The 20,296-nt window shown below is 41.8% G+C and overlaps 2 protein-coding genes across 4 annotated transcripts in view; both read right to left on the bottom strand.

The window, feature by feature from the left end:
• Window positions 1-525: 525 nt before the first annotated feature.
• Window positions 526-4,283, bottom strand: LOC111601925 (39S ribosomal protein L13, mitochondrial). 3 transcript variants are annotated; one of them, XM_023318775.2, is made up of 7 exons: window positions 4,142-4,283; window positions 3,962-4,085; window positions 2,563-2,813; window positions 2,347-2,495; window positions 1,521-2,259; window positions 1,132-1,460; window positions 526-1,075 (listed from the first exon to the last, which is right to left on the bottom strand). In XM_023318775.2, the coding sequence occupies exons 1-7, from the start codon at window positions 4,163-4,165 to the stop codon at window positions 607-609; spliced, it is 2,085 nt and encodes a 694-aa protein (XP_023174543.2). In that variant the 5' UTR covers window positions 4,166-4,283; the 3' UTR covers window positions 526-606. The 3 variants fall into 3 exon arrangements, with proteins under 3 accessions (XP_023174543.2, XP_023174544.2, XP_023174546.1); XM_023318776.2 differs by lacking the exons at window positions 3,962-4,085; window positions 4,142-4,283 and adding an exon at window positions 2,930-3,075; XM_023318778.2 differs by lacking the exons at window positions 526-1,075; window positions 1,132-1,460; window positions 1,521-2,259; window positions 2,347-2,495 and adding an exon at window positions 3,292-3,727 and having other exon boundaries at window positions 2,737-2,813; window positions 4,142-4,165.
• A 1,070-nt stretch (window positions 4,284-5,353) lies between these two features.
• LOC111601950 (insulin gene enhancer protein isl-1) overlaps window positions 5,354-20,296 on the bottom strand; it is a 30,522-nt gene continuing 15,579 nt past the window's right edge. Inside the window, exons 2-9 of the mRNA XM_023318806.2 lie at window positions 12,346-12,535; window positions 10,518-10,648; window positions 10,249-10,437; window positions 7,490-7,610; window positions 7,267-7,429; window positions 6,927-7,142; window positions 5,980-6,166; window positions 5,354-5,915 (exon numbers count right to left, since the gene is read on the bottom strand). Of these exons, the coding sequence (XP_023174574.1) occupies window positions 5,677-5,915; window positions 5,980-6,166; window positions 6,927-7,142; window positions 7,267-7,429; window positions 7,490-7,610; window positions 10,249-10,437; window positions 10,518-10,648; window positions 12,346-12,535 (1,436 nt within the window). The 3' untranslated portion in view covers window positions 5,354-5,676. The remainder of the gene's footprint in view (window positions 5,916-5,979; window positions 6,167-6,926; window positions 7,143-7,266; window positions 7,430-7,489; window positions 7,611-10,248; window positions 10,438-10,517; window positions 10,649-12,345; window positions 12,536-20,296) is intronic.

The following is a 20,296-nucleotide window of genomic DNA, read 5'->3' as shown; positions in this document are numbered from 1 at the left end:
CGTAAAGTTGAAAAACAAAATGCAAGCAAAAACAATAATAAATTTAATATCTGTGTGTGTGTGTGTATTTACGAGCAGAACTTTAAAGAATTTAAACCAAGATGAACAACAAATAGAAAAGAAGAAGAAACCAAAACAAAAAATATAACTAAGTTAAAAGGCATTAAAAGTATAATTGTCGCATAGGACCCGAAAACTTGAGCAACATTTGGTTAGTTGTACAAAATTTAATGTTAGTCGAAACTGATTCAAAAACTGACGAAAGAAATTCCCAATTTGAATGGAAAGTAACACGAGAATTGGCAATGCTTTGGGCCAATTGCACAAAATGTTTAAAAACAAAACAAAAGACACAAAATTTTACCACAGATTCGAAATGCAACAAAATTAAATTTGAGAGATGACAAAATACATTTAAAGGAGTCGCATACAATGAGCATGGAAATGGAAAATCAACTTGTTATAAACGTAGTTTTGCTTATTTTTTAATAAAAACAATAATTCAAGAAAAGCCAGAGAATAATATATACTGAAATTTTTGTTTAATTTTTAGTCTTTTTCTTTGATTTTCAAACCATCCTCAAGTTGAACTTCATAAAATGCAATTTAGGTTTCCTTCAAGCCCAGATCCTTTTCGATGGTGTGCGAGCAGACGGCCATCATTTGATCCTTGACATTGAGGAAATTCTTCACAGCTGCTGGCTTGGCCTCTGGCCAGGCGCCCAAGTCCCGATAAATGGGACGGCAGAACTTCATGCGGAAATTCGAGTTGGCAAACTCGATAATCTCGTCCAGACGCTGGATAAGGCGAGCACGTATGATCAAACGATTGAGACGGAAGCGCACTTCGGCATTCTTTGAATTCTTTAGATTGTATGTGTTTTCCAGCAGCTCGATTTTGCGTTCGTTTAGCTCAACAATGGTTTTGCTCTCAATCAGTTTTCCCAGGAATTCAATCAACTGGTGTATGGAAATGGGCTGGTTAATATCCTTACTCTTGGCCAATTCATCCACAGTCTTAGAGCTCCACTGGTTGGCAAGGTCCTTGGTCACATTGGAAAGGGACTCATCGAATCTGAAAATTATATTTACCATTAAATATTTCAATTGTTACAAATTTAGCTTGCATACTTTGGTATGATGGGCGGCATGCCCTCGCTCTTCAGCCACAAATCCCAGTCAACAACACCCAGCTTATCCTTCTTGTCCGTGTCCTTGAAATAATCGTACAGGGCGCTCTTAAAATCATCTGTGACAATAGATTTGTATGCGAACTTCTTCAGATAATCGCGCAGGAACGGCTCAAAGACAGTCGGGCCTCCAAGCAAATCCTCCAAATAGCGCAGGAAAGTGGAGCCCTTGATGTAAGGTACTGAGGAGAAGGCATCATCCGGACCGCAGTTACTCAAGTCAACAACCAGTCGTGTTAGCTCCGGTGTACCAGCCAGTTGAGTGCGTAGCTGCAAAAAAGAAGTCCATATCAGCTTGGCTCATATCTATATGTAATAGCTGTTACTTACACATTCCTGTAGCTCAGTGAGGTTGCTGAGCATTCGGAAGTCCAGCTCCTTGGCGCCCTGCATGCGGCCCACAATCTTGGATTCGACGAAAACAGTGAAGCCCTCGTTTAGCCAGAAATGCTCAAAGTTCTTGTTGGTCACAAGATTCCCCGTCCAGCTGTGGGCGATTTCGTGGGCAACCACATTAGCCAAGGACTTATCTCCGGCCAGCAGAGTGGGAGTGACAAAGGTCAAGCAAGGATTCTCCATGCCACCAAATGGAAATGAAGGTGGCATCACAAGCAAATCGTATTGCTTCCACACATACGGCCCACACAAATCCGAGGCGGTCTTCAGCATTGTCGATGTCTCCGAGAACTCTTCAGCACAGGCATCAACAATAGCCTCCTCGGCCCACACATTCGAGTTCTCGCCCAATCGGCGCGACACAAGTTTGCCAATGGCAATTGCAACCAGATACGCTGGTATGGGCACTTCCTGTTTGAAGTGGGTCTTGCCCGGCTCGTTCTTATCGATCAGCGCACTCATCAGTGCGGTCAACTCCTTGGGATGCTCCACAACGGCATCGTAGGTGAACTTCACAGCTGGCGTATCCTGGCAGGGCATCACGGACCGAGCGTGTATGGCCTGGCATTGCGAGAACATGTACGGATGCTGCTTGCCCAACGTCTGATTGGGGTTCAGCCATTGCAGCCCGCTTGCGTTGCTAGCCGTCTCGTAATCAATGCGTACGTTAAGACTGCGATACAGATATGATTATAAGTGGCATTATTTACAGGTGCCATAAAGATTAGATCGCTAGCTAGCTTATCGAGTGTTCCCCTACCTGCCCTTTGCTGTGCCTGCTGGCAGCTCCAGCGTGAGCTTCTGACCCATATCGGGCACGGGATCGCTGATGAAGTAATTAATAGGCTGCTCCGAGCCCCCAGCAAGCAACGTGGCGTTCTTTACATCTATGTCACGTACATCCAGAAGCTAGTTAGTTAATTAGTTTTTTTTTTTAGTTAGTTTAGCCGTAAAGTACTAGTGCTGATTTACTCACAATATTCTCTATATTACTGGACAGCACATTGAATCTGTGCAGGACACTGCCGCGCAGCTTCGTTGCGTCGAAATCCACTTTCCAATGGATAGCGCTGTGCTCGGTGGTAATCAGCTCCGGCTCGGAGTAGGAGCTGGGATCGACGCTGCTCAAACGACCCATATTACGTTTTCTCACCTGATAAATGGGCAACAGTTGCGTTTGCTGAAACTCTTTCTGCAGTTGTGTCGTGCACAATGTTCGTCTGGAGACTGCGGCCAACAATGCGAAAAGCGAGGGAGAGAGCGAGATAAAATCGTAAGCTTTAATCAAGTGTTCGAAATGTGCGATAGAGTATAGCCGAGTAACAATTTAATACAATTCTCACCAGCTGTTGCGCTTGCGGAAAACTTAAGACGCAATAATTGATGATCACACCAGTTAAAAATTAGGTGGGCGTTGCTTAATAAAATTGAGTATAAATGCAATTCACTGCTTACTGCCGGCAGCCGAAAACAAAGTAAAACCAGGGCTACACAGACGCTATCGATACGATATGTATCGATATAACTAAATATATCATTGTCTATACACTGCTATTCAAATTACCGTTTGCTGTTATTAACTTCTGTTTACCCTTGCCACTGTATTTTAATTCGGACTGTGTTCCTGCTGCGAGGGATGCTCCAATAATTTCTCCTGAAATTATACGAAGCTCCTTTGCAGCAGGCATTAAAATTCAATGCTTACGTTTGTAAATAACAATATTATATTTTGCTTAACAATACTGAGTCATCTTAGCGCAGCACATAGTCCTTGGGATAATCCATAATGGCAGGGAAGTTCTCCAGCGTTTCCTTATCAATATGATCCAATCGCTGGGGCACTGTGCGAGGTGTGCGTATTTGGTTTGTTACATTCGAGAGAATCTCCTCTGGCACCTGGTCATCAGCAAACAGATGCAATCGCTGCATCGTGTGCCTGCGCTGCAGATTACCCCTCATGGAATTGTAGACCGCTTTTTTCATGACCATCGTGGGATCTTTGTCGTGCAGTTGCCAAGCCAGTGTCCAGGACGCTCCACCTGGATAGCCCGTGTGATGGAAATAAACCCGCTTCACCCACTCGTCGCCAGGCAGCGCTATTTCTTTTGTGTTGATCAGCACCACATGGTCGCCGCAGTCATCTACAAAAACATGTTGGTTAAGTTAGGCCTGGAGCATATTGGTATTAAGCTAACCTAGAACTGGCTTCGGAATTCACAATTCTTCATTCAACTTTCGTGCAGCCGGCATATAATTCACAACAACCACAACAATGAAGGCGCTAGTGACGTAACGAAGCGCACAGCAACTCGCGGGTTTTCACACGTTTTCACTTAAAACTATAATAAATCATATTATTTATACATTTTACTTACTCATTGGATGATAAATAGGCTTATGTAGGCCCATCAAGTGTGTTTTCACCAGTTGCGCGGACTCAAAAGGATTTTGCCAGGTGCAATCGTAAATGTGCCAGGTACGCGCAAATGTCGCCCATTGCTGTAAGCAATATGCTTAATTAATATGTCCACATTCTACGTTTTTCCTATACAAACCTGCACACGCTTAGCTATAGACATTGCTATCAATATTTAATATATATATTTTAAGACCGAATAAAAAATGTATTTTAAACTTATTTATGTGCCTGTCACGCGAAGTTAGCTGTGCGCACTATTTTGCTCACTTGAAGTTGGCTGCGCGCACAATTTAACTCACACGAAGTTGGCTGCGCGCAATTTTGCGCACACTTGAAGTTGGCTGCGATTCAGCAGTGCTTCGTAATCAACTAAGATGGCAGCACTTGCTGTAACAATTATATACGCGCGCAGTTTGAATTTGAAATTGCAAGAAAGTACCATAATTTAATTTATGCTGATTTTTGTTATTTATTTTCGTTTGTAATTTCATTTAAACATTTTCTATAGTTACTAAAATTACTTATGCACTGTTTATTATTAATATTATTTAAATATTATTGAAAATACATTAGTTGTTTCACGAAACAATGTATTAAACATCCTTGGTACGTTCGCTGCCTTACAGTTTGCATTCGTTTTGTTTTTTTGTGTTAATGGAAATATATATATATATATATATATATATATATATATATATTTATGTATATATATATATATATATCATATAAACTAACAAATAAGTCTAGATATAGTGTTACAGTTTTCTCACTTACATACGTTTCCGTCATATTTTTTCCTTCATTTTTCTTTAGTTTTTAATACAATTTAATGAACTTAACGTAACTTTTGTTTTTTGTTAATTCGATTTACAACTGGCCAAGTGCGATTTGTTTTTAATTCGTTATAGTTTAGTTTACTTTGCAGTTTATATATATACTCATATAATACACACGAGGTTCTTGTTTTTTTTTAAATTTTTATAGTCAATTTCTCGTTTTGCTTTCCATTTTGGTTTTTAATGTACGCATATGAATTTCGATTTTGTTTTTGTTTTTGTTTTTGCATTTTTAATGAAAATATATATGTATGTATATATATAAAAAATTATTTACAATTTGTGTGTGTGTGTGTGTGTTTAATGAAATTCCCTACTTGACGAGCTTGTTTTTTAATGCGAAATTATTGTTAAAACTTTTCAAGTGTATGAGCATTTCTTTTTTTTTGTTTTTTGCATTTTTTGCGTAATTAATTTAAAGAACAACAAAAATCGTACGTATATTACATAACAAAGAAAACGATGAAATGAAAGTTGAAACTCGAAATTGTCTCCATGTTTTTTTTCTGTGTACCGAAACCCGCACCCGCAACCGTGGCAGAGGCCGAGGTAGTGTTAGAGAAAGAGTTAGAGCGAGAGAGAGAATGAGAGAGAGAGAGAGAGTAACAGGGAGAGGGAGGGAGAGCCTGGAGACCCACTTTTGAATGCCAGCCAATTGGCCCAGAGACTAGTTTTTGGCACCGAATCAAAAACTGAGACGAGGCGCAACGGCTTCATTAGCCACATTGCACAAGCCCGCGAGCTGTTTGCGCTGTTTAACAGAAGCAGCAACAGCAGCAGCAGCAGCTGCATTTACATCCTCAACCTCGCCATCGCAGCCGCCACGCTCCCAAGCTCAGAGAACTGATGCCGGCGAGCCGGTAACTTTCTGTAGCATTTGCATCAGTTGCTCCGTGGCCGATTGATTGCCATCGGCCATGCCCACGCCCATGCCCACACCTATGCCCACGCCCACGCCCACGCCCACAAGATTGGCCCCTGCACCCCCCACCACTGCGGACGACGGCGGCGATGAGATCGATGTGGCCGCCGATGCCGATGACGAGGAGGATGGCGTCAGCGCCAGCTTGGATTCTGGAGCAACAAAAGAAGCTGAGATTAGATTCGGTACGTTTTGTCTATGGACTGCCTTGCATACTGTCATCGCTCTCCAGGTACGTCACATACGAATCGGTGCTGTCCGGATGGTGGTGCGACGTTATGCCCGAGTCCAAGCTGCTCCCGCCGGGCGGCCCGTTCATTTGCTGACCCGGCGGCGGAGGATGCGGTCCCTGCGGCGGATGCGGCGGCAGCACGGGCATTCCGTTCAAGTCGTAGCCGTGCATCTGAAAGGCACAAGAGGCAGAGATTAGCACTAGCGGAGAGAGAGGCCGATGAACTAGTTACATGAACTAGTTCACTATTGAATCTTTGCTATTTAAGCTTTGTTTTACAATTGCTTGCTTCGACTTTGCCTTACGAACTAGTTCACATGAACTTGAAAGTCGGCTTAGACATTATGCTGTACTTTCAAAACAATATTCTAATAATAAGCTCAAGCTTAAGCTGGCACTAGTTCCAATTGACTTTGGTTTAGGAACTAGTTCACTAGTAACACGACTCCATCTTCATATCAATGGAATATTAATTGTAACTTAGCACAGATTGCTTAGCATAAATTATGAACTGGTTCATAACTGGTTCACAACTGGTTCTTAACTGGTTCCCAACTGTTGGTTAATTGCTTGCCTTGATATATATTATATAATATTTTGAATAAACTCAAAATGACCTCAACTATTAGTTGGAACAAGTTCCGCATCAATATAGCCTAAGCACTGGTTCACAATGACTGATTCAACTCATTTCAACTTATTGTGTATTTACTCCAAAACACTTCACATAAAGAACTTGTTCCAAAAAAGAACTAGTTCCAGACAAGCTCAATATAGTGCTGGCTTTTCATATAAATATTCTGTTCTATATTGACTTTCAGGTTCCACTCCAAGAGCTATGCATATGGATCTCTATAGACTCTACCCACTATATACAATATATATATATATATATATATATATCTCGAGAGCAGGAACTAGCTTTGCTCACCTGATTGACGAGCTGCTGAAACGCGGGCGTGTGCGTGTTGATGGCCCCGTTGCTGTCGAGATCGGCGTGCAGGGCAAAGTCGCTTAAGGCTTTCCATGGCGGTTGATATGTCTGCACGTCGAGTCCCTGCAGATTCAGAGGTGAGTCGTGGCGCACAGGTGAGCTGGCAATCATCGGGATGCCCTGCATGGCGCCATAGCCCAGCTTGCGACCCTCCTGGAAAGCAAAGCAAAGGAACTTGTGAATGATATGTCTAGGCCGAGGCAAGCAGCGCAGAGAGTGAGAGATGGGGGTGGGGGGTGGGGTTGGGTTAGGGGTGGGGTTGGTGTTGGGTGTCTACCTTCTCCTGCTGCATTTGCAGCTTCATCTGAATTGTCTTCTTCTTGTCCTTGCAGCGCTTGTTCTGGAACCAGACGCGTATGACACGCGGCGACAAGCCCGTCATCTCAACCAGCTGCTCCTTCATTAGCGCATCAGGTCGCGGATTAGCGTTGTAGCAGGTTCTGCAAGAGCAAAGTTCGGTTTAGTGGAGCCCTGCTGGCCGTGCCAACTGCGGCACTCACCTCAAGGTATGCAGCTGCTTCTCGTTGAGCACAGTTCGCACTCGCGTGGGCTTGCCGTCCGAGGGACCCGATGGACGCTTATCCCTAATACTTTTGTGTGAGCCCGATTCGCTGCCAGAATCTGCAATGGGATAAGGAACAAGTTCACATTAGCTGTCTATGACTAGGGGTTTGTGGAGTAGTTGCTGACAATGAAAGCTTAAGGATCACAAATTAAAGAAAACTCAGAGCTCTTTGGGAATGGGAACTCAGAGACGTGGAGGACTGCATAAAGTGTAGATATTCCTGAGTCGATCTCTGATCTCTGATAAGTCTCGAAGCTATAGACTTGACCTTATAAATGTTTATTTCTTAATCATTTCTGTTCGATACATTCATTTATTCTTTACATTAATCGATTATTGGATTTGTCGGGTATTTCCTAGTCGTTCACTTCCGCCTAGAGCGCGCTGACTTCTTGGCTCTGGCAACTGTGCGAAGAGGACTCTGAGTCCGAGTTAATTATTTCTTACAAATAGCTGTACCCATTAATATATATATGTATACATGCTATATATATAGCGCTATTATCTGGAACTGATCTCGGGAGAGATGTGTTTCGCGTATCGTTTGTCGATTCGCAATCATTTTGCTATTTTCGCACTCGCTTTGAACTGCGCGTTGATAAATTGCACAGCCGCAAAGGAGGCAGGCGAAGACGCAGTCGAATTCCAATAGACCGCAAGAAACAGCCAAAAATAGCGGCGGCCCTGAGTGGAACTGCTCGTGCGCCCCTCTCCGCTGTAGATCAAAGAGGAGGCTGCACAGATGTCCCAGGGATGAGCAGGGGCAGAGGGGGTCGTGGTGCGTGGTTCGTAATTAAGTCGTGTTTCACAACAGCCGAACAAGCTGTTATCGTTATCTAATTTCGATAACGATCGCATCGATGAATGAGCCGCGCGCAACAATCGATCTGCGGCGTTTCGTTTGAAGCGAACGAACAAAACAAATTGAAGACAAACAGCAAAAAAGTTTTTGGCAAAAAGAAAAAAACTTTTATACAAATTAAAGCAGCCACAAGCTGTGACTGTGACTGTGACTGTGACTGTGAACTGTGAACTGTGACTATGACCGAGAGATCAAAGCGCCGACACATGGCAAACACTTGAAGCTGCTGCGTGCCTCATTCGAGTTGAGCGCAAATACAACGAGTGGAACTATGAATGGACGCTGAGTCAAAGATGAGAAGGGCAGAGAAAGAGACGGGGAGAGACAGAGAGAGAGAGAGACAATGTTTGCCTGCCTGAATGCTTGAATGCAGCTTGAAGACTTTGTTTGCCACAGCAGCCAGGCCAAGTCGAGCCAAGCCAAGCTCCATTCGCCAATTCCCCAGATCAAACTCTCTCTCTCTCTCCCTCTCTCTCTCTCTCACTCTCTCTCTGCCTTTCTGTTCAGCCCGCACACGAGCTCGCCTAGACTTTGACAACACCGCCGCATGTTGATAAGGTCTCGTCTCCCACTGCCTGCCCCTCGGCCCGTCTGCCCCCTCGCCCCACCTGCGTGCAGTTTAAACAATGAAAGATTATGTTGACGATATGGTTTGACAATTGTCGAACATTGTTTGACGTTTGCCGATTTCTATTGACACTTTATCGCGTTACAAGGATGTAACGCTGTCTTTCTAAGAATAAAACAAACCTTTGTGCTTGCCGACCCACTCAATCGAGCCCATCTGCCCCTCTCCCTCTCTCCCGCTCTCTGCTGTTTAGCCTAATTGGGCTAGAGCTCTCAATCTATGCGAATAACTGGAGCAGTCGATAAACGCATCCACGAGTTACGCGAAAAATCATTTAGTCTATTGCCATTCGAGCTAATTGAGTTAGGTGTCCCAGGTGTCTCAGTTGTCTCAGGTGTTTTCTTTCAAGCTACAAGACTGCCTTTTGCAATTGTCATAATTGGGTAAGTTAGCAGAATTCACAGTTGTACACGGAAGATAAGTCCTCCTTAAGTAGATCACGTCACGTCGAGACAGTCGAAGCGGGTTTGGGGCTGGTTCAGAGGAATTGAGTGAGGAGAGACAGTAGAGAGAATGAGAGAGGGAGAGGAGAGGGAGAGAGTGGAGAACAATAGAGAAATGTATAGAGAGAGAGACCTGGAGTAGAAGAGCGAGAAAGAGAGAGAGGATAGAGGAAAATAGAGACTCCTTTGGGAGATAGAACACGAAAGAGACAGAGAAAGAATGTGAAAAAAGGAGAAAAGATAGAGAAAGAGAGAGAGAGGGAGAGAGAGAGGGGATAGAGACAGAGAGAGAAAAATAGAGAGATATATATATATAGAGAGTGAGAAATATAGAGATATAAAGAAAGAGAGCAAAGGAAAAATCAGGAAGGAAGAGGGGAAAATGAAGAAGGGAGTAGGTAAATGAGATAAGAAAGCAGGAGCACGGAAAACAAGGGAAGACAGAAGACAGGAGGGAGCAGAGAAGAAGGGAAAGGGAAGCTGAAGAGATGATTAGAAAGTGAGAAAAGTGCCTTAAAGTCAGAGACAGGCAGCTGCAAGCAGGAACTAAATAGCACAAATATAAATTTGAATGAAGTGAGCAATAGGAAGTCCTCTATAAATGGTAAAGAAACTAATCTGAACAGGCAACACTCAAGCGGAGTTGCTTCATCAACCTCTGACATAATTTAAGAGTCAAGTTCGACTTCAGCTTGAGGTGCAAAAGGCAGTTCCAATTGGTCCAATTGGAGTCAAGTGGTTGGATTGGGGAGTGCACTTACCCGACATTGAGCCCAGTTCGCTGGAATGGTTGTTATTGCTAAGGTTTGTGTTGTTGTTGTTACTACTGCTAATGTTGTTGTTGCTCTCCACGGAGGAGGAGGTGAGGCTGCTCTGCGAGGACTTCTCCAGGACGTCGTGATCCTCCTTGCAGTAGAGGGCGCCCGCATCGCGTAACGCGAACTCGTCGCCTGAAGAACGAGTGGCACGGCACCCACAAAGACAATATTATGATTGGGTAAACAGTGAGTGGCAGTCACAGGTAACTCACCTGGCAGCAGTTGTCGGGCGCACGCGGAGCAGCGAAAACACTCGATGTGAAAGATTTTCGTCTTGGCTCGCATCACAAAATCATTTTTGCTAAAGGAGTTACCGCATTTATCACATTTTGTACCAAATAACCTGTGAGTGAAGAGGAAGAACGATTAGAGAGTCTCGTGATACGAGGCAAATGTGAGAAAAAGTGCTGTGTGTGTAAACAGCCTTGAAGGCGTTCAAGTGCGCCCACCAAAAGCGCTTCTCTATGGCTTTGCAACAAACAAATCAAATGAAAATAAATAAAAAACAAGTGCCAGCTGAAATGCTCGCCAAATGCTCGCCCCACAGATGCCCTGTAAGCTAACATGACAGCCAATACCGGCTTAACAGCGTGCTGTTAACTATTTTCTAATTTAACAGAAAAATGTTATTCAGCAAGCTGAACTTGCAGATTGAGCAGAATTGAAGTTTATATATTTATAATTATATTTATAATTATATTATATGTTAAGCTGAATATTAAAACTATTGCTCTGTATTATATGTAATATGCATTTATTTATTGATATGTTTTCGTGTATTTAAGGGGTAATTTACTTAGCAAACTTAGGGATTTTTATTTAATTTTATTTTAATTTATTTTTGTATATATTTTTATTAATTTATTTATTATTTATTATTTTTATATTATTTTATATATTTATATATCTTATTTCTTTTTTTTATATTTTAATTTCATATTTTTTATAATCTTTTTAAGACATTTTTAAACCTTTAAAATTTTATATATTGAAATTGAAAAAAAAATTATATTGTAATATTATATTCTAATATTCTAGAGGTCAATTGCTTTTATTTTGTTTTCAATTTTAATTTAATTATTTATTTATTTTATTTATTTTTATTTATATTATTATTTTTTGTTGCATATGTGTTTAGTGATCTTAAACATTTTAAGCTCAGCTGCATAGTACTATGTACTATATATATATATATATGTGCTATATACTCTCTGTATACTATATATAGTATATTTAATCGATTTGCTAACATTAATAATCTCTAGGAATTCGCTGCTGTTGACTAAGCTTAAGTAATTTTATTTTTTATGATCGCAGGGTATAAAAATCAAAAAAATAGAAGGCAAAACAAGCAGAGGAAGAAGAAGAAGAGCTGAGTAAATAAGCGAATACAGAGTAAAGTAAGCGCAGCGCCGTCTTTTGTGGCTGCCGCCGCCACGAACATCAATCATTTGTGCAAGTCAGGTGTTAATTTATAGCTTTGCACGTGCTAATCAATTATTCAAAGATTTGCATGGCAAATAGTTGGCAGACTCCGGCCTCCCCCACTCGTTGGCAGCAGCAGCTGCCATCAGATGACGCTGATGATGAAATCTGTGCGCTAGTCGCAGTTGGCCCAAAACAAGATTCCAGTTGGCAAGCTTCATCTAATTAACATGGCTAACAAGTGTCGAGCTGCTACAATTGCTGCCTGCAAGCGAGCCAAATTTACAGGGTATCGGCGGATAATCTCAACTGTCAGCTAACTAATTTTCCCAATTAGCCAGAGTCAAATGGCTTATTAGATTTGCTAGGAAATTAACTCAAGTTTGACTCGGTTTACACTGCGACTCTTTGTTACTAGATAAACTTAGTAAATGCTTGTTATATATAGCAGATGTGATTTCTTTGCTCTTTGCTCCATTTTCTCGATACTCTGTTTAAGCTTCACTTCTGAAGAGCTCAAGCTGAGTTATTGAATTCATTTACCAATTTGTATATTCATATGCACATAACTATATTCATTTTCATAGGTTTGCGATGCATTGAAACTCGTCTTACCTAACATAATCACGCTTGCAATAGGTCTTGCCATCGCGAACAAAACACGTACAGCTCTCGTCCAGGAATTGCCTGCACTCCTGGCACTTCAGGCACGCCGCATGCCATTCCAGGTCGGGGGCGACGCGCAATATGTACTGATCGTGTATCTGGCCGCCGCAGCCGACGCAATGTGACAAGCGTTGTTTTTCTGCAAGAACAAAAGAGCAAAAAGATTAATATTAAATTGTAATTTTAATGAAATTCATATAGGAATACCATAGCTGTCTGCTGTGCTATTCCAATAAGAAAAGCTGGAACACCTAACAGCAGCTTCAACTGTTAGCTATAGCAACAGTTAACAGCAGCTCAAGCTGTTAACTTACAGCACCCAATTGAACTCACTTTAAACGACAATTTCAATGAGTTTCAGCATTTGCCGTCGGCAGCTGGCAGCGTCGGTAAATCACTTTTCAGTTTATTTAATCTGCTGATGTGTTTTACATGAAGCTGGCGCTGCACTTTTAGCCAATTATGCGCCTCTCGATGTTGTAAACAAAAATAAGTTAGTCGCAAAACAAAGATGGCGCTAATTAACAAATTGTTATCAAATAAGCTGAGCTGCCCCCTGCCTGTCTGCCTGTCTGTGTGCCGCCCCAAAATACAACTTTTTGTTGGAGAAACATTTGAAAAATTCATAAATCTGCACAAAATTTTCAAGTATTTAAGTTGGCCCAAAAGTTCGAGCCAAAAGTTTGCGCCGCCAAAGGTTTGGGTGCCAAAAACAGCTAGAAAAAATCAATGCAATCATTGCCACATTATGTACGAGTGCCAGCGTTGCCACCCTACGTACTATATATGTATGTATATATATAAATATATATAATATGTATGTATGTGTGTGTGTGCTGTAATCCTTGGCAGCTCAGCGAAAAAAACTTTTGCAACAGGAAAAACTTTTTGCTTGTTGAAAAATTAAGAAAAACTTTGACGCGCGTTTAGCACGTTTTAAATGTTTCGCACACACACACACACATATATACTTTACGCACACACACACACATAGAGTGAGCGAGCGACACACACGAAGCTTTGTGGCTGTTTCCTCTTTGTGTCTTTAAACGTAGCTGCGTAGCAACTGTTTATGTGTGCGTGAATGTGTGTGTAAGTGTGTTTGTATATTGCGTATCTTTCGCACTCGCAGCCTCTGCACATGAATTATTTATAAAGGCGGAGCAGACAAGTTGCTGCCGTTGCCCGTTCGCTGTGCCTTTTGTTGTTGCTGTCTTTCTTTCTTTCTTCTTTATTTATTTTTATTTATATTATTTTTTTGGCCTGCGCTTTTTTTCGCGTATGCCTTGTATTTGTTGCTTTCATGCTTGAAGCACTTCAGACGCCAGCATTTACTTCCATGTGCTGTGCTGTGCAGCTCTCCTCCCTCTCCTAAACCGACGCTTGGCTCGGCCTTCAGCGCAGCTTGAAGCTACCCGGCCTCAGCCTCAGCCTCAGCCTCAGCCTTTGCCTTTGCCTTTATTTTTTTTTCTTCTGCGTAGCATGTGCGCTTTTTTCTGCCCGCCTCTCTGTCGCACTTGTGCGCGCTGCCTTGACTGTCTCGCTTGCACACAAAGCTACCCTATATAGTCAGTCATGTAGCTGTAGCTAAAGCTGAAGCTGTAGCTGTAGCAGTTGTTGTTCTCGTTGTTGTTGTGTGTGCGTGGCCACCATTTTTCTTCTCGTTGTTGTTGTTGCCGCTTTTGGACAGCTTCTTTTGTATAAATTTCCAGGCTGCGTATCTTTTGCTGACTGACATTTCGCATTCATTGTTTGTTGCTCTCTGTGTGTGTGTGTGTGCGTGCGTGCGTGAGAGTGTGCGTGTGTAGGTGTTTGTCTGCCTTAATGATCCTGCGCAGTGCGTTTTCATTTTTCTTCACACACACACACACACACGCACACACCGCAGCCATTACGACTCGTAATGGGAATTTAAGCGCAACTCCTGCGCTTGTATCATTTTTTGTTGTTGTTGGTTTGAGGGTTTTGTTGGGGGTCTTTCCGCTTTTGTGGCGTATCTTTTGCATGTTGCCCAAACCGCCCCCTCGAAAATGTGTGTGTGTGTGTGCGCGCCTTTTTGAGGGTTGCTGGTGGTCGGCAACTCGGAACTGGGAGCTGAGGGCTAGGGCTGGGGCTGGCTTTGGCATTTGGCGCGCCGTGGTCTGCTCGATTTTTCGTTTTTCGGCGCTTTTTGCGGCACACTTTGGGGTTGCAGAAGAGCGAGAGGGTGAGGGGGGGCCGGGGGTAGAGCAAGGGGACAAATGCAATTTTTAGTCTCGTGTTTGTCGTCTAGGAATTTTCGACTGTGGCTAGGTGAGATGAGGTGGGATGCGGTGAGGTGCTGCGGAGGTGTGGCAGCACATGCGGCTGCTGCGGCTTTTTCACTTTTAACGAGCAACGTTTCGCAGCACTTGCAACATTTTCAGCATTTTGCCGCATTTGCACGCTGCGTGTCATTTTTGCATGTCATTCCATTTTGCTGTTGTATTTACTTATATATATATCTATTTTTTTCTCTCATTTCGGCTATAAATTTTTCAATTAAACAACTGACAACGCGAGGCAGCAACAACAGCAGAAAACGCGCAGATGTTGTTGTTGTTGTTGCTGCTGCTGCTGTTGCTGTTGCTATGATCTTGGCTTCAACTTCAAGTTTTATTTGGCAGTGCTTAAATTTTTAATGGCCGCACCTTTTGGCTGCTGCCTGTTCTTGAACCTTTCCTTCTAGCACCATTTGATATGAATACACTTAGCGAAAAAGTCTATGCCGAATGTGTGATTAGGCTTGTGCTCAAAGAGTAGATGTGGCTAACAGCAGACTGAGAGACATGAAATCAGTTCAAAAACATTACATTTTCCATTTAATTTGCTCATCAAAATATTTCTCATTTTTTTCTCGATCTCTATTGAACTTAGCATAAAGCGAACTTGATCTAAGATTTATTTTGGCATAAGAAATGTCGCTAAATAAATTAAATTAATATATAAAAATATTATTTTTTAATTATCAGATATCTGATCTCTAATCTCTGATGAAAAATCAGATCGTTTTATAAAGTAATGTGAACTGAGTTGCCCATAGAAAATATAGTAAATAAATGAATATTGATCTTAAATAATATATAATTATTAATAATATAGATACAATAGAATTTGTATTCATAACTAATGGTGCTTGATTGATTTTCCATTTTCAATTCTTTTAAATATATCATAATATATATGTAACTAAATATTCTATAATCAATTTCTATTAAGCTCAATTTTTCTTCAGCTAATTAAGAATCTCAATTCACATTTGATTTGCCAAGTGTAAGCAAAGCCGCGACTCGGCTCTAAATTGCAGCGTGTCTCTAGATAAAATGTAAAGAAATCTACAAGACGAAGCTGAAGCTAACAAGAGAAGTAAAACCTGCAAATTGTCGTGATCTACAGCAAAGAGCAAAGAGCTGAGCAATACGTATCTGGCTGAAGTATCTTGCGCGTTTAAGCGTTTTTATCTAATTACACGCGTTTCGCTCGTGTACAGCTGGAGCTGGAGCTGGAGCTGGAGTTGGAGCTGGAGTTGGGGTTGAGCTGAGGCTTGATGGATAGCTAGGCATGGAGCTGACTCTATGAGCATTTGAGGAACTGTCTTGGCGGCTATTAGTGGGCCAGGCCAATAAACATATCAAAGCCAAATAATGAACGCCCAGCGTCCATTGCGATGCGAAGCTCTAAGCAGCAGCAGGAACAGCAGCAGCTGCTTATCTGTTGTCGGCAATCTTTCAAAGGAGCCACAAATCGAAGTTGGGCACAAAAATTGTGTTTGCTGCAACCAGTTTCTGTTGCAATGGCTGCCTGGGCTCCTCGGACAGCAACGGCTGCTGCAGCATCATTTCGTGTTGTTGTCGACATGCAAAATGCAAAGCATCGATAAGATAGACGCGAGTGTAACCCAAAGACTCAACCAGACACCAAATTATGGAAGCTCTCTTAAGGATATGCGCGCGATTTCCAAATCAACTACTGTTTCAGAGCTACCTTTTATATATGCATATATGCTCATATATATGTATATATATATATATATATATTTGTGTTGATTTGTTTGATTTATGGCTGCTTGAATGGCCATACAAAGCGCAGCCACTGACAGTTGAAAAGCAAGTGCCGCCGCAACTAGGAATTTCACATGGCCATAAAAATCGAGTCACAGTCGACAGTAGTTGGAGACGACTCCCACAGGGCCGCGTGACTTCTACGAAAATTTGTCATTTTTCCAGGAATAAACGCCAAGTTGTTGCAGCTTGTTTTTTACAGTTTTTTGTACCTGGCCGCTTTAAAAAATTAATGATGACAGCGCTGGGCAAACACGTGCCGCATCTGTATCTGTGCATCGTTTGTCGATTTCGCCTCGTTTTTCGTTTTTCGTTTTTCGTTCTTTTCGATTTCTCGCATTCACATTTTGACAGACTCATCAATTTTGTAGATACGTAACGAGCGCTCATCCTGCAGCCAGGAGGCAGCCAGGCAGCCTCCTTGCTCTGCTACCCTTTCACTGATTAGGCAACATTCGCTGGCCATTGTTTTGAGCGCTGCGTGGGCAGGGCTGACCGCTGCCCTGTGCCCTGCCCTCGCCCGTCGTTGTTCGATGTGGACTGTGTCTCCTTTGCCATGTCTGTCCAGCTGGTAGGAAGCTTTTGTGGTTTTTGATTTGTTTGTCTGCCTCCGCTGGCTGGGATCCTATCAATTATGTGTCCTCCACCAGTTTGTCTCTCCTTCTCACACTCTCTGCCTCCCTCTCGCTGTGAGTCTGCCTGGCTGCAATTTTGGTGCTTTCTGCGCTTTGATTGTCTGCCTTAAGTTGGCTTAATTAAGTGCAGTTGCTTTGACAATGACAACGTAATCTTCATTTAGCTGTAAGCCACATCAAAAACATTGTACCGCTCCGACAGACACACACACACACACGCACACTTAGCTATCTATATCTTTTATTTGTTTGTATTTGTACACAATATATAAATTTGCCTAATTAATTACACAAAACACCAAAGAGCATTTCGATTGGGGGCAAAAGTCTCACTGAAAGATGCGCAGCAAGAGACACGGCTTAAGTGCCAGCTAGAGATGGTAGCGTGAGCAAAAGAGAGGAGCGGCTGAGTGCGAGAGAGAGAGGAAGAGATAGGCAGACTAAGAGACTATGAGAGTGACTTATCTATATAGATAGATATCTGTGAAAACCTTTCACTAGTTACAAATTATTGAACTGCATTTAACTTAATTGTTTTTCGCTTTATACTAAATTTAATACATATTATTTTAGTTAATCTAAATTCATATATATTCAATTAGCTTTCAATTTAGCTGCTGCATCAATATATTTCTGCTTTGCCCTCAGTCTGAGAGTATATTCCAAGCAACTTTATCTTTTATTGTCTAAGTCTTTTGTCTCTCACCTACAGTTTCTGCCAGATTAGTCTCTTCTTCTGTACACCTTTCACAATTGAAGACAGTAAGCTCTGCTAATCTGTATCTATATATTTTTTTATTTTTTTATTATATATTTTATATATCATCTTACACATGATATTTGTCTTTTTTAGGAAACTTTAGCTGGTAATATTTCTTGTATTCCTTGGCGCTAGGCTAAAAAATCTTTCTCTATATTTTATTATAATATTTTTTATATATTATATATTTATATATATTTTTATAGATAACAATAAATAGATAAATATAAATATTTATATATAACAATATCGATATATCCCTTTTGTTGCCAGCTTTATCTTTGAGTATTTCTCTTTGCTCCTTTGATACTCACTAACAAACATAATTTGTTATATTTTTAAATATTTAAAATTATTATTATTATTATTATTATCTTATTATTTAACATTATATATTTAATTATTAATATTTTTCTCATTTTTTAATTGTCTACTTCGCCCTCCTACGCCGCTCTCCAAGTCTCTAAGTCAACATTTCTCTTCTGGCTTAACTATCTCTTTTCTTCTTTCTTTTGTTTGACTCTTCAAAGTTTAGCAGCAATTTGTACGTTTGCTTTCTTCAATATTTCTTATAGCTGTAGCCGCATTTATATTGTATGTGTTTTTTTTTCTGACTCCCAGTTTGATTGATTCCATTGTTCATTGAAGTGGACAGTCCAAAGGGAATTGATCGTGTCACGCGCTCAGCCTCGGCTCGTCTCGAAGCGCTTTGAGTGTAAGCTGAAGCGCAGTCAATATAAATATAACAGAACTCTGAATCAAACAGTTCGATTTTCGATTGGATTGAGCGAAGATGAAGATGAAGAAGAAGAAGAAGAAGAAGAGAAGGGAAAACGAGCCAAAAAGACGACAACAAACTGAAGCTCCAAAAGAAGCCGCCGCCTGCAGTTGCTTTGAAGTGTTTGATTTGCCTGGCTGTTGTTGTTGTTGTTGTTGTTGCAGTTGTTGGCTGTCGTTTTATTGAAGCCAAATTTGAATACGAGACATGCAGCCGCAGCAGCCGTAGCAGCAGCAGCCGTCGAGGCAGAAGCTGCCAATGCCGCGACATCAAAGAGTGCCTGGACTCAAAATGGACATGGGCCTGCAACACACAATTTATGCCAGCCAACAAACACACACACACACACACACACACACACATAGCTGCACTGCTGCAACGGAAATGACCTTTTTTTTGTGCAACAAAATGCCGACGCGCTCTGCCTCTGGCTCTGGCTCTGGTTCTGGCTGCGGCTTTGGATGCTGCGTGTGTTGCTTGGCGCGCAGACAGATGACAAGACGCGATAGTGTCCCAGAGACAGGCGACTTCTCAAAACATGGCTTGGCCGTGGCAACAAGCGGGCTAAGTGATGATCATGATGGGTTATTAGGCAGGTTGCGTTGACAACGCATTTGTCTTGGCCAAAAGAGAAAAAAAAATACCAAACGCCGACGCAGGATCGAATCGATATATACATATACATCTCTATATATGTGTGTGTGTGTGTGCCAGATAAGCGCGACATTTATTTATGTTGCTTTAACACAAGTGTCGCCAGTGGCCAAGGGCGCCCCGCCTGCCAGCTTAGAGAGCAAAGGTGAAAGCCGCCTCGATGCCCGCAAAACCCTTTTTGTATATTCAAATCTGACAGCTCAACGTCAGTAATGAGTCGAAAAAGTGTCAAATTAATGTCAGCTTGGGGCAGCCACATGTGGCATGCCACACACGCACGCACACAGCAACAGCTACACAATTTCAATTAAAGCTCAACAACAAATTGAAATTCATCAACAAAAAATACGTAAAACGCAATCAAAATGCAGTTGAAACTTTTTATGGTCAATGCAACATGTTGCAAATGCTGACAGGCAGCCACTAATTTTTTTCCCATTTTTTAACTATTTTTTATATTTTATCATAAATTTTTTTCTTTTGGCATTTATTTTTTCGGCTGTCTAATTAGCCAAAGTTAGAGCGCTTTTGGTCAAAAAAGAATTGACCACATTGTTGCATTCAATTGTTGCTGTTGTCGCCGTTGTCGCTGTTGTTGTCTGTTGCCTTTTGCCTTTTGCCTTGGCTGGCAGTTGGCTTGTGTAAATATTTGACCCGACGCGTGTGAACTTTAACAGTTTTTATGCTTTATTTGTCGCAAATATTGCGCAAACATGAACAGAGCCAGCTCAGCACCTCATCTCAGCTTGCTGCCTCTCCCTCTCTCTCTCTCTCTGTCTCTACCTCCCTCTTCTTTTTTTCATACAACGAAGCTGCCTTGTTTGCATTTGCTGTTGCTGTTGCTTTTGTTGTTGTTGCGCATGCGCACCTTTTGCACTTGAGCATTGTGAATGTTGCCTTCTTTTTGCTGTTGTTGTTGTTGTAGTTGCCTTGTTACTTGGCCAGCATGCAACATGCGTTAGCAACATACTTTCTGCAGTCGGCTAAATATCAG

Source organism: Drosophila hydei, unplaced genomic scaffold (genome assembly GCF_003285905.1).
Source record: "Drosophila hydei strain 15085-1641.00,03,60 unplaced genomic scaffold, DhydRS2 tig00000172-arrow-pilon, whole genome shotgun sequence".
NCBI classification, from domain to species: domain Eukaryota; kingdom Metazoa; phylum Arthropoda; class Insecta; order Diptera; family Drosophilidae; genus Drosophila; species Drosophila hydei.
Note: the sequence above shows the minus strand (reverse complement) of the source record. Positions and strands in the feature narration are given on the sequence as shown.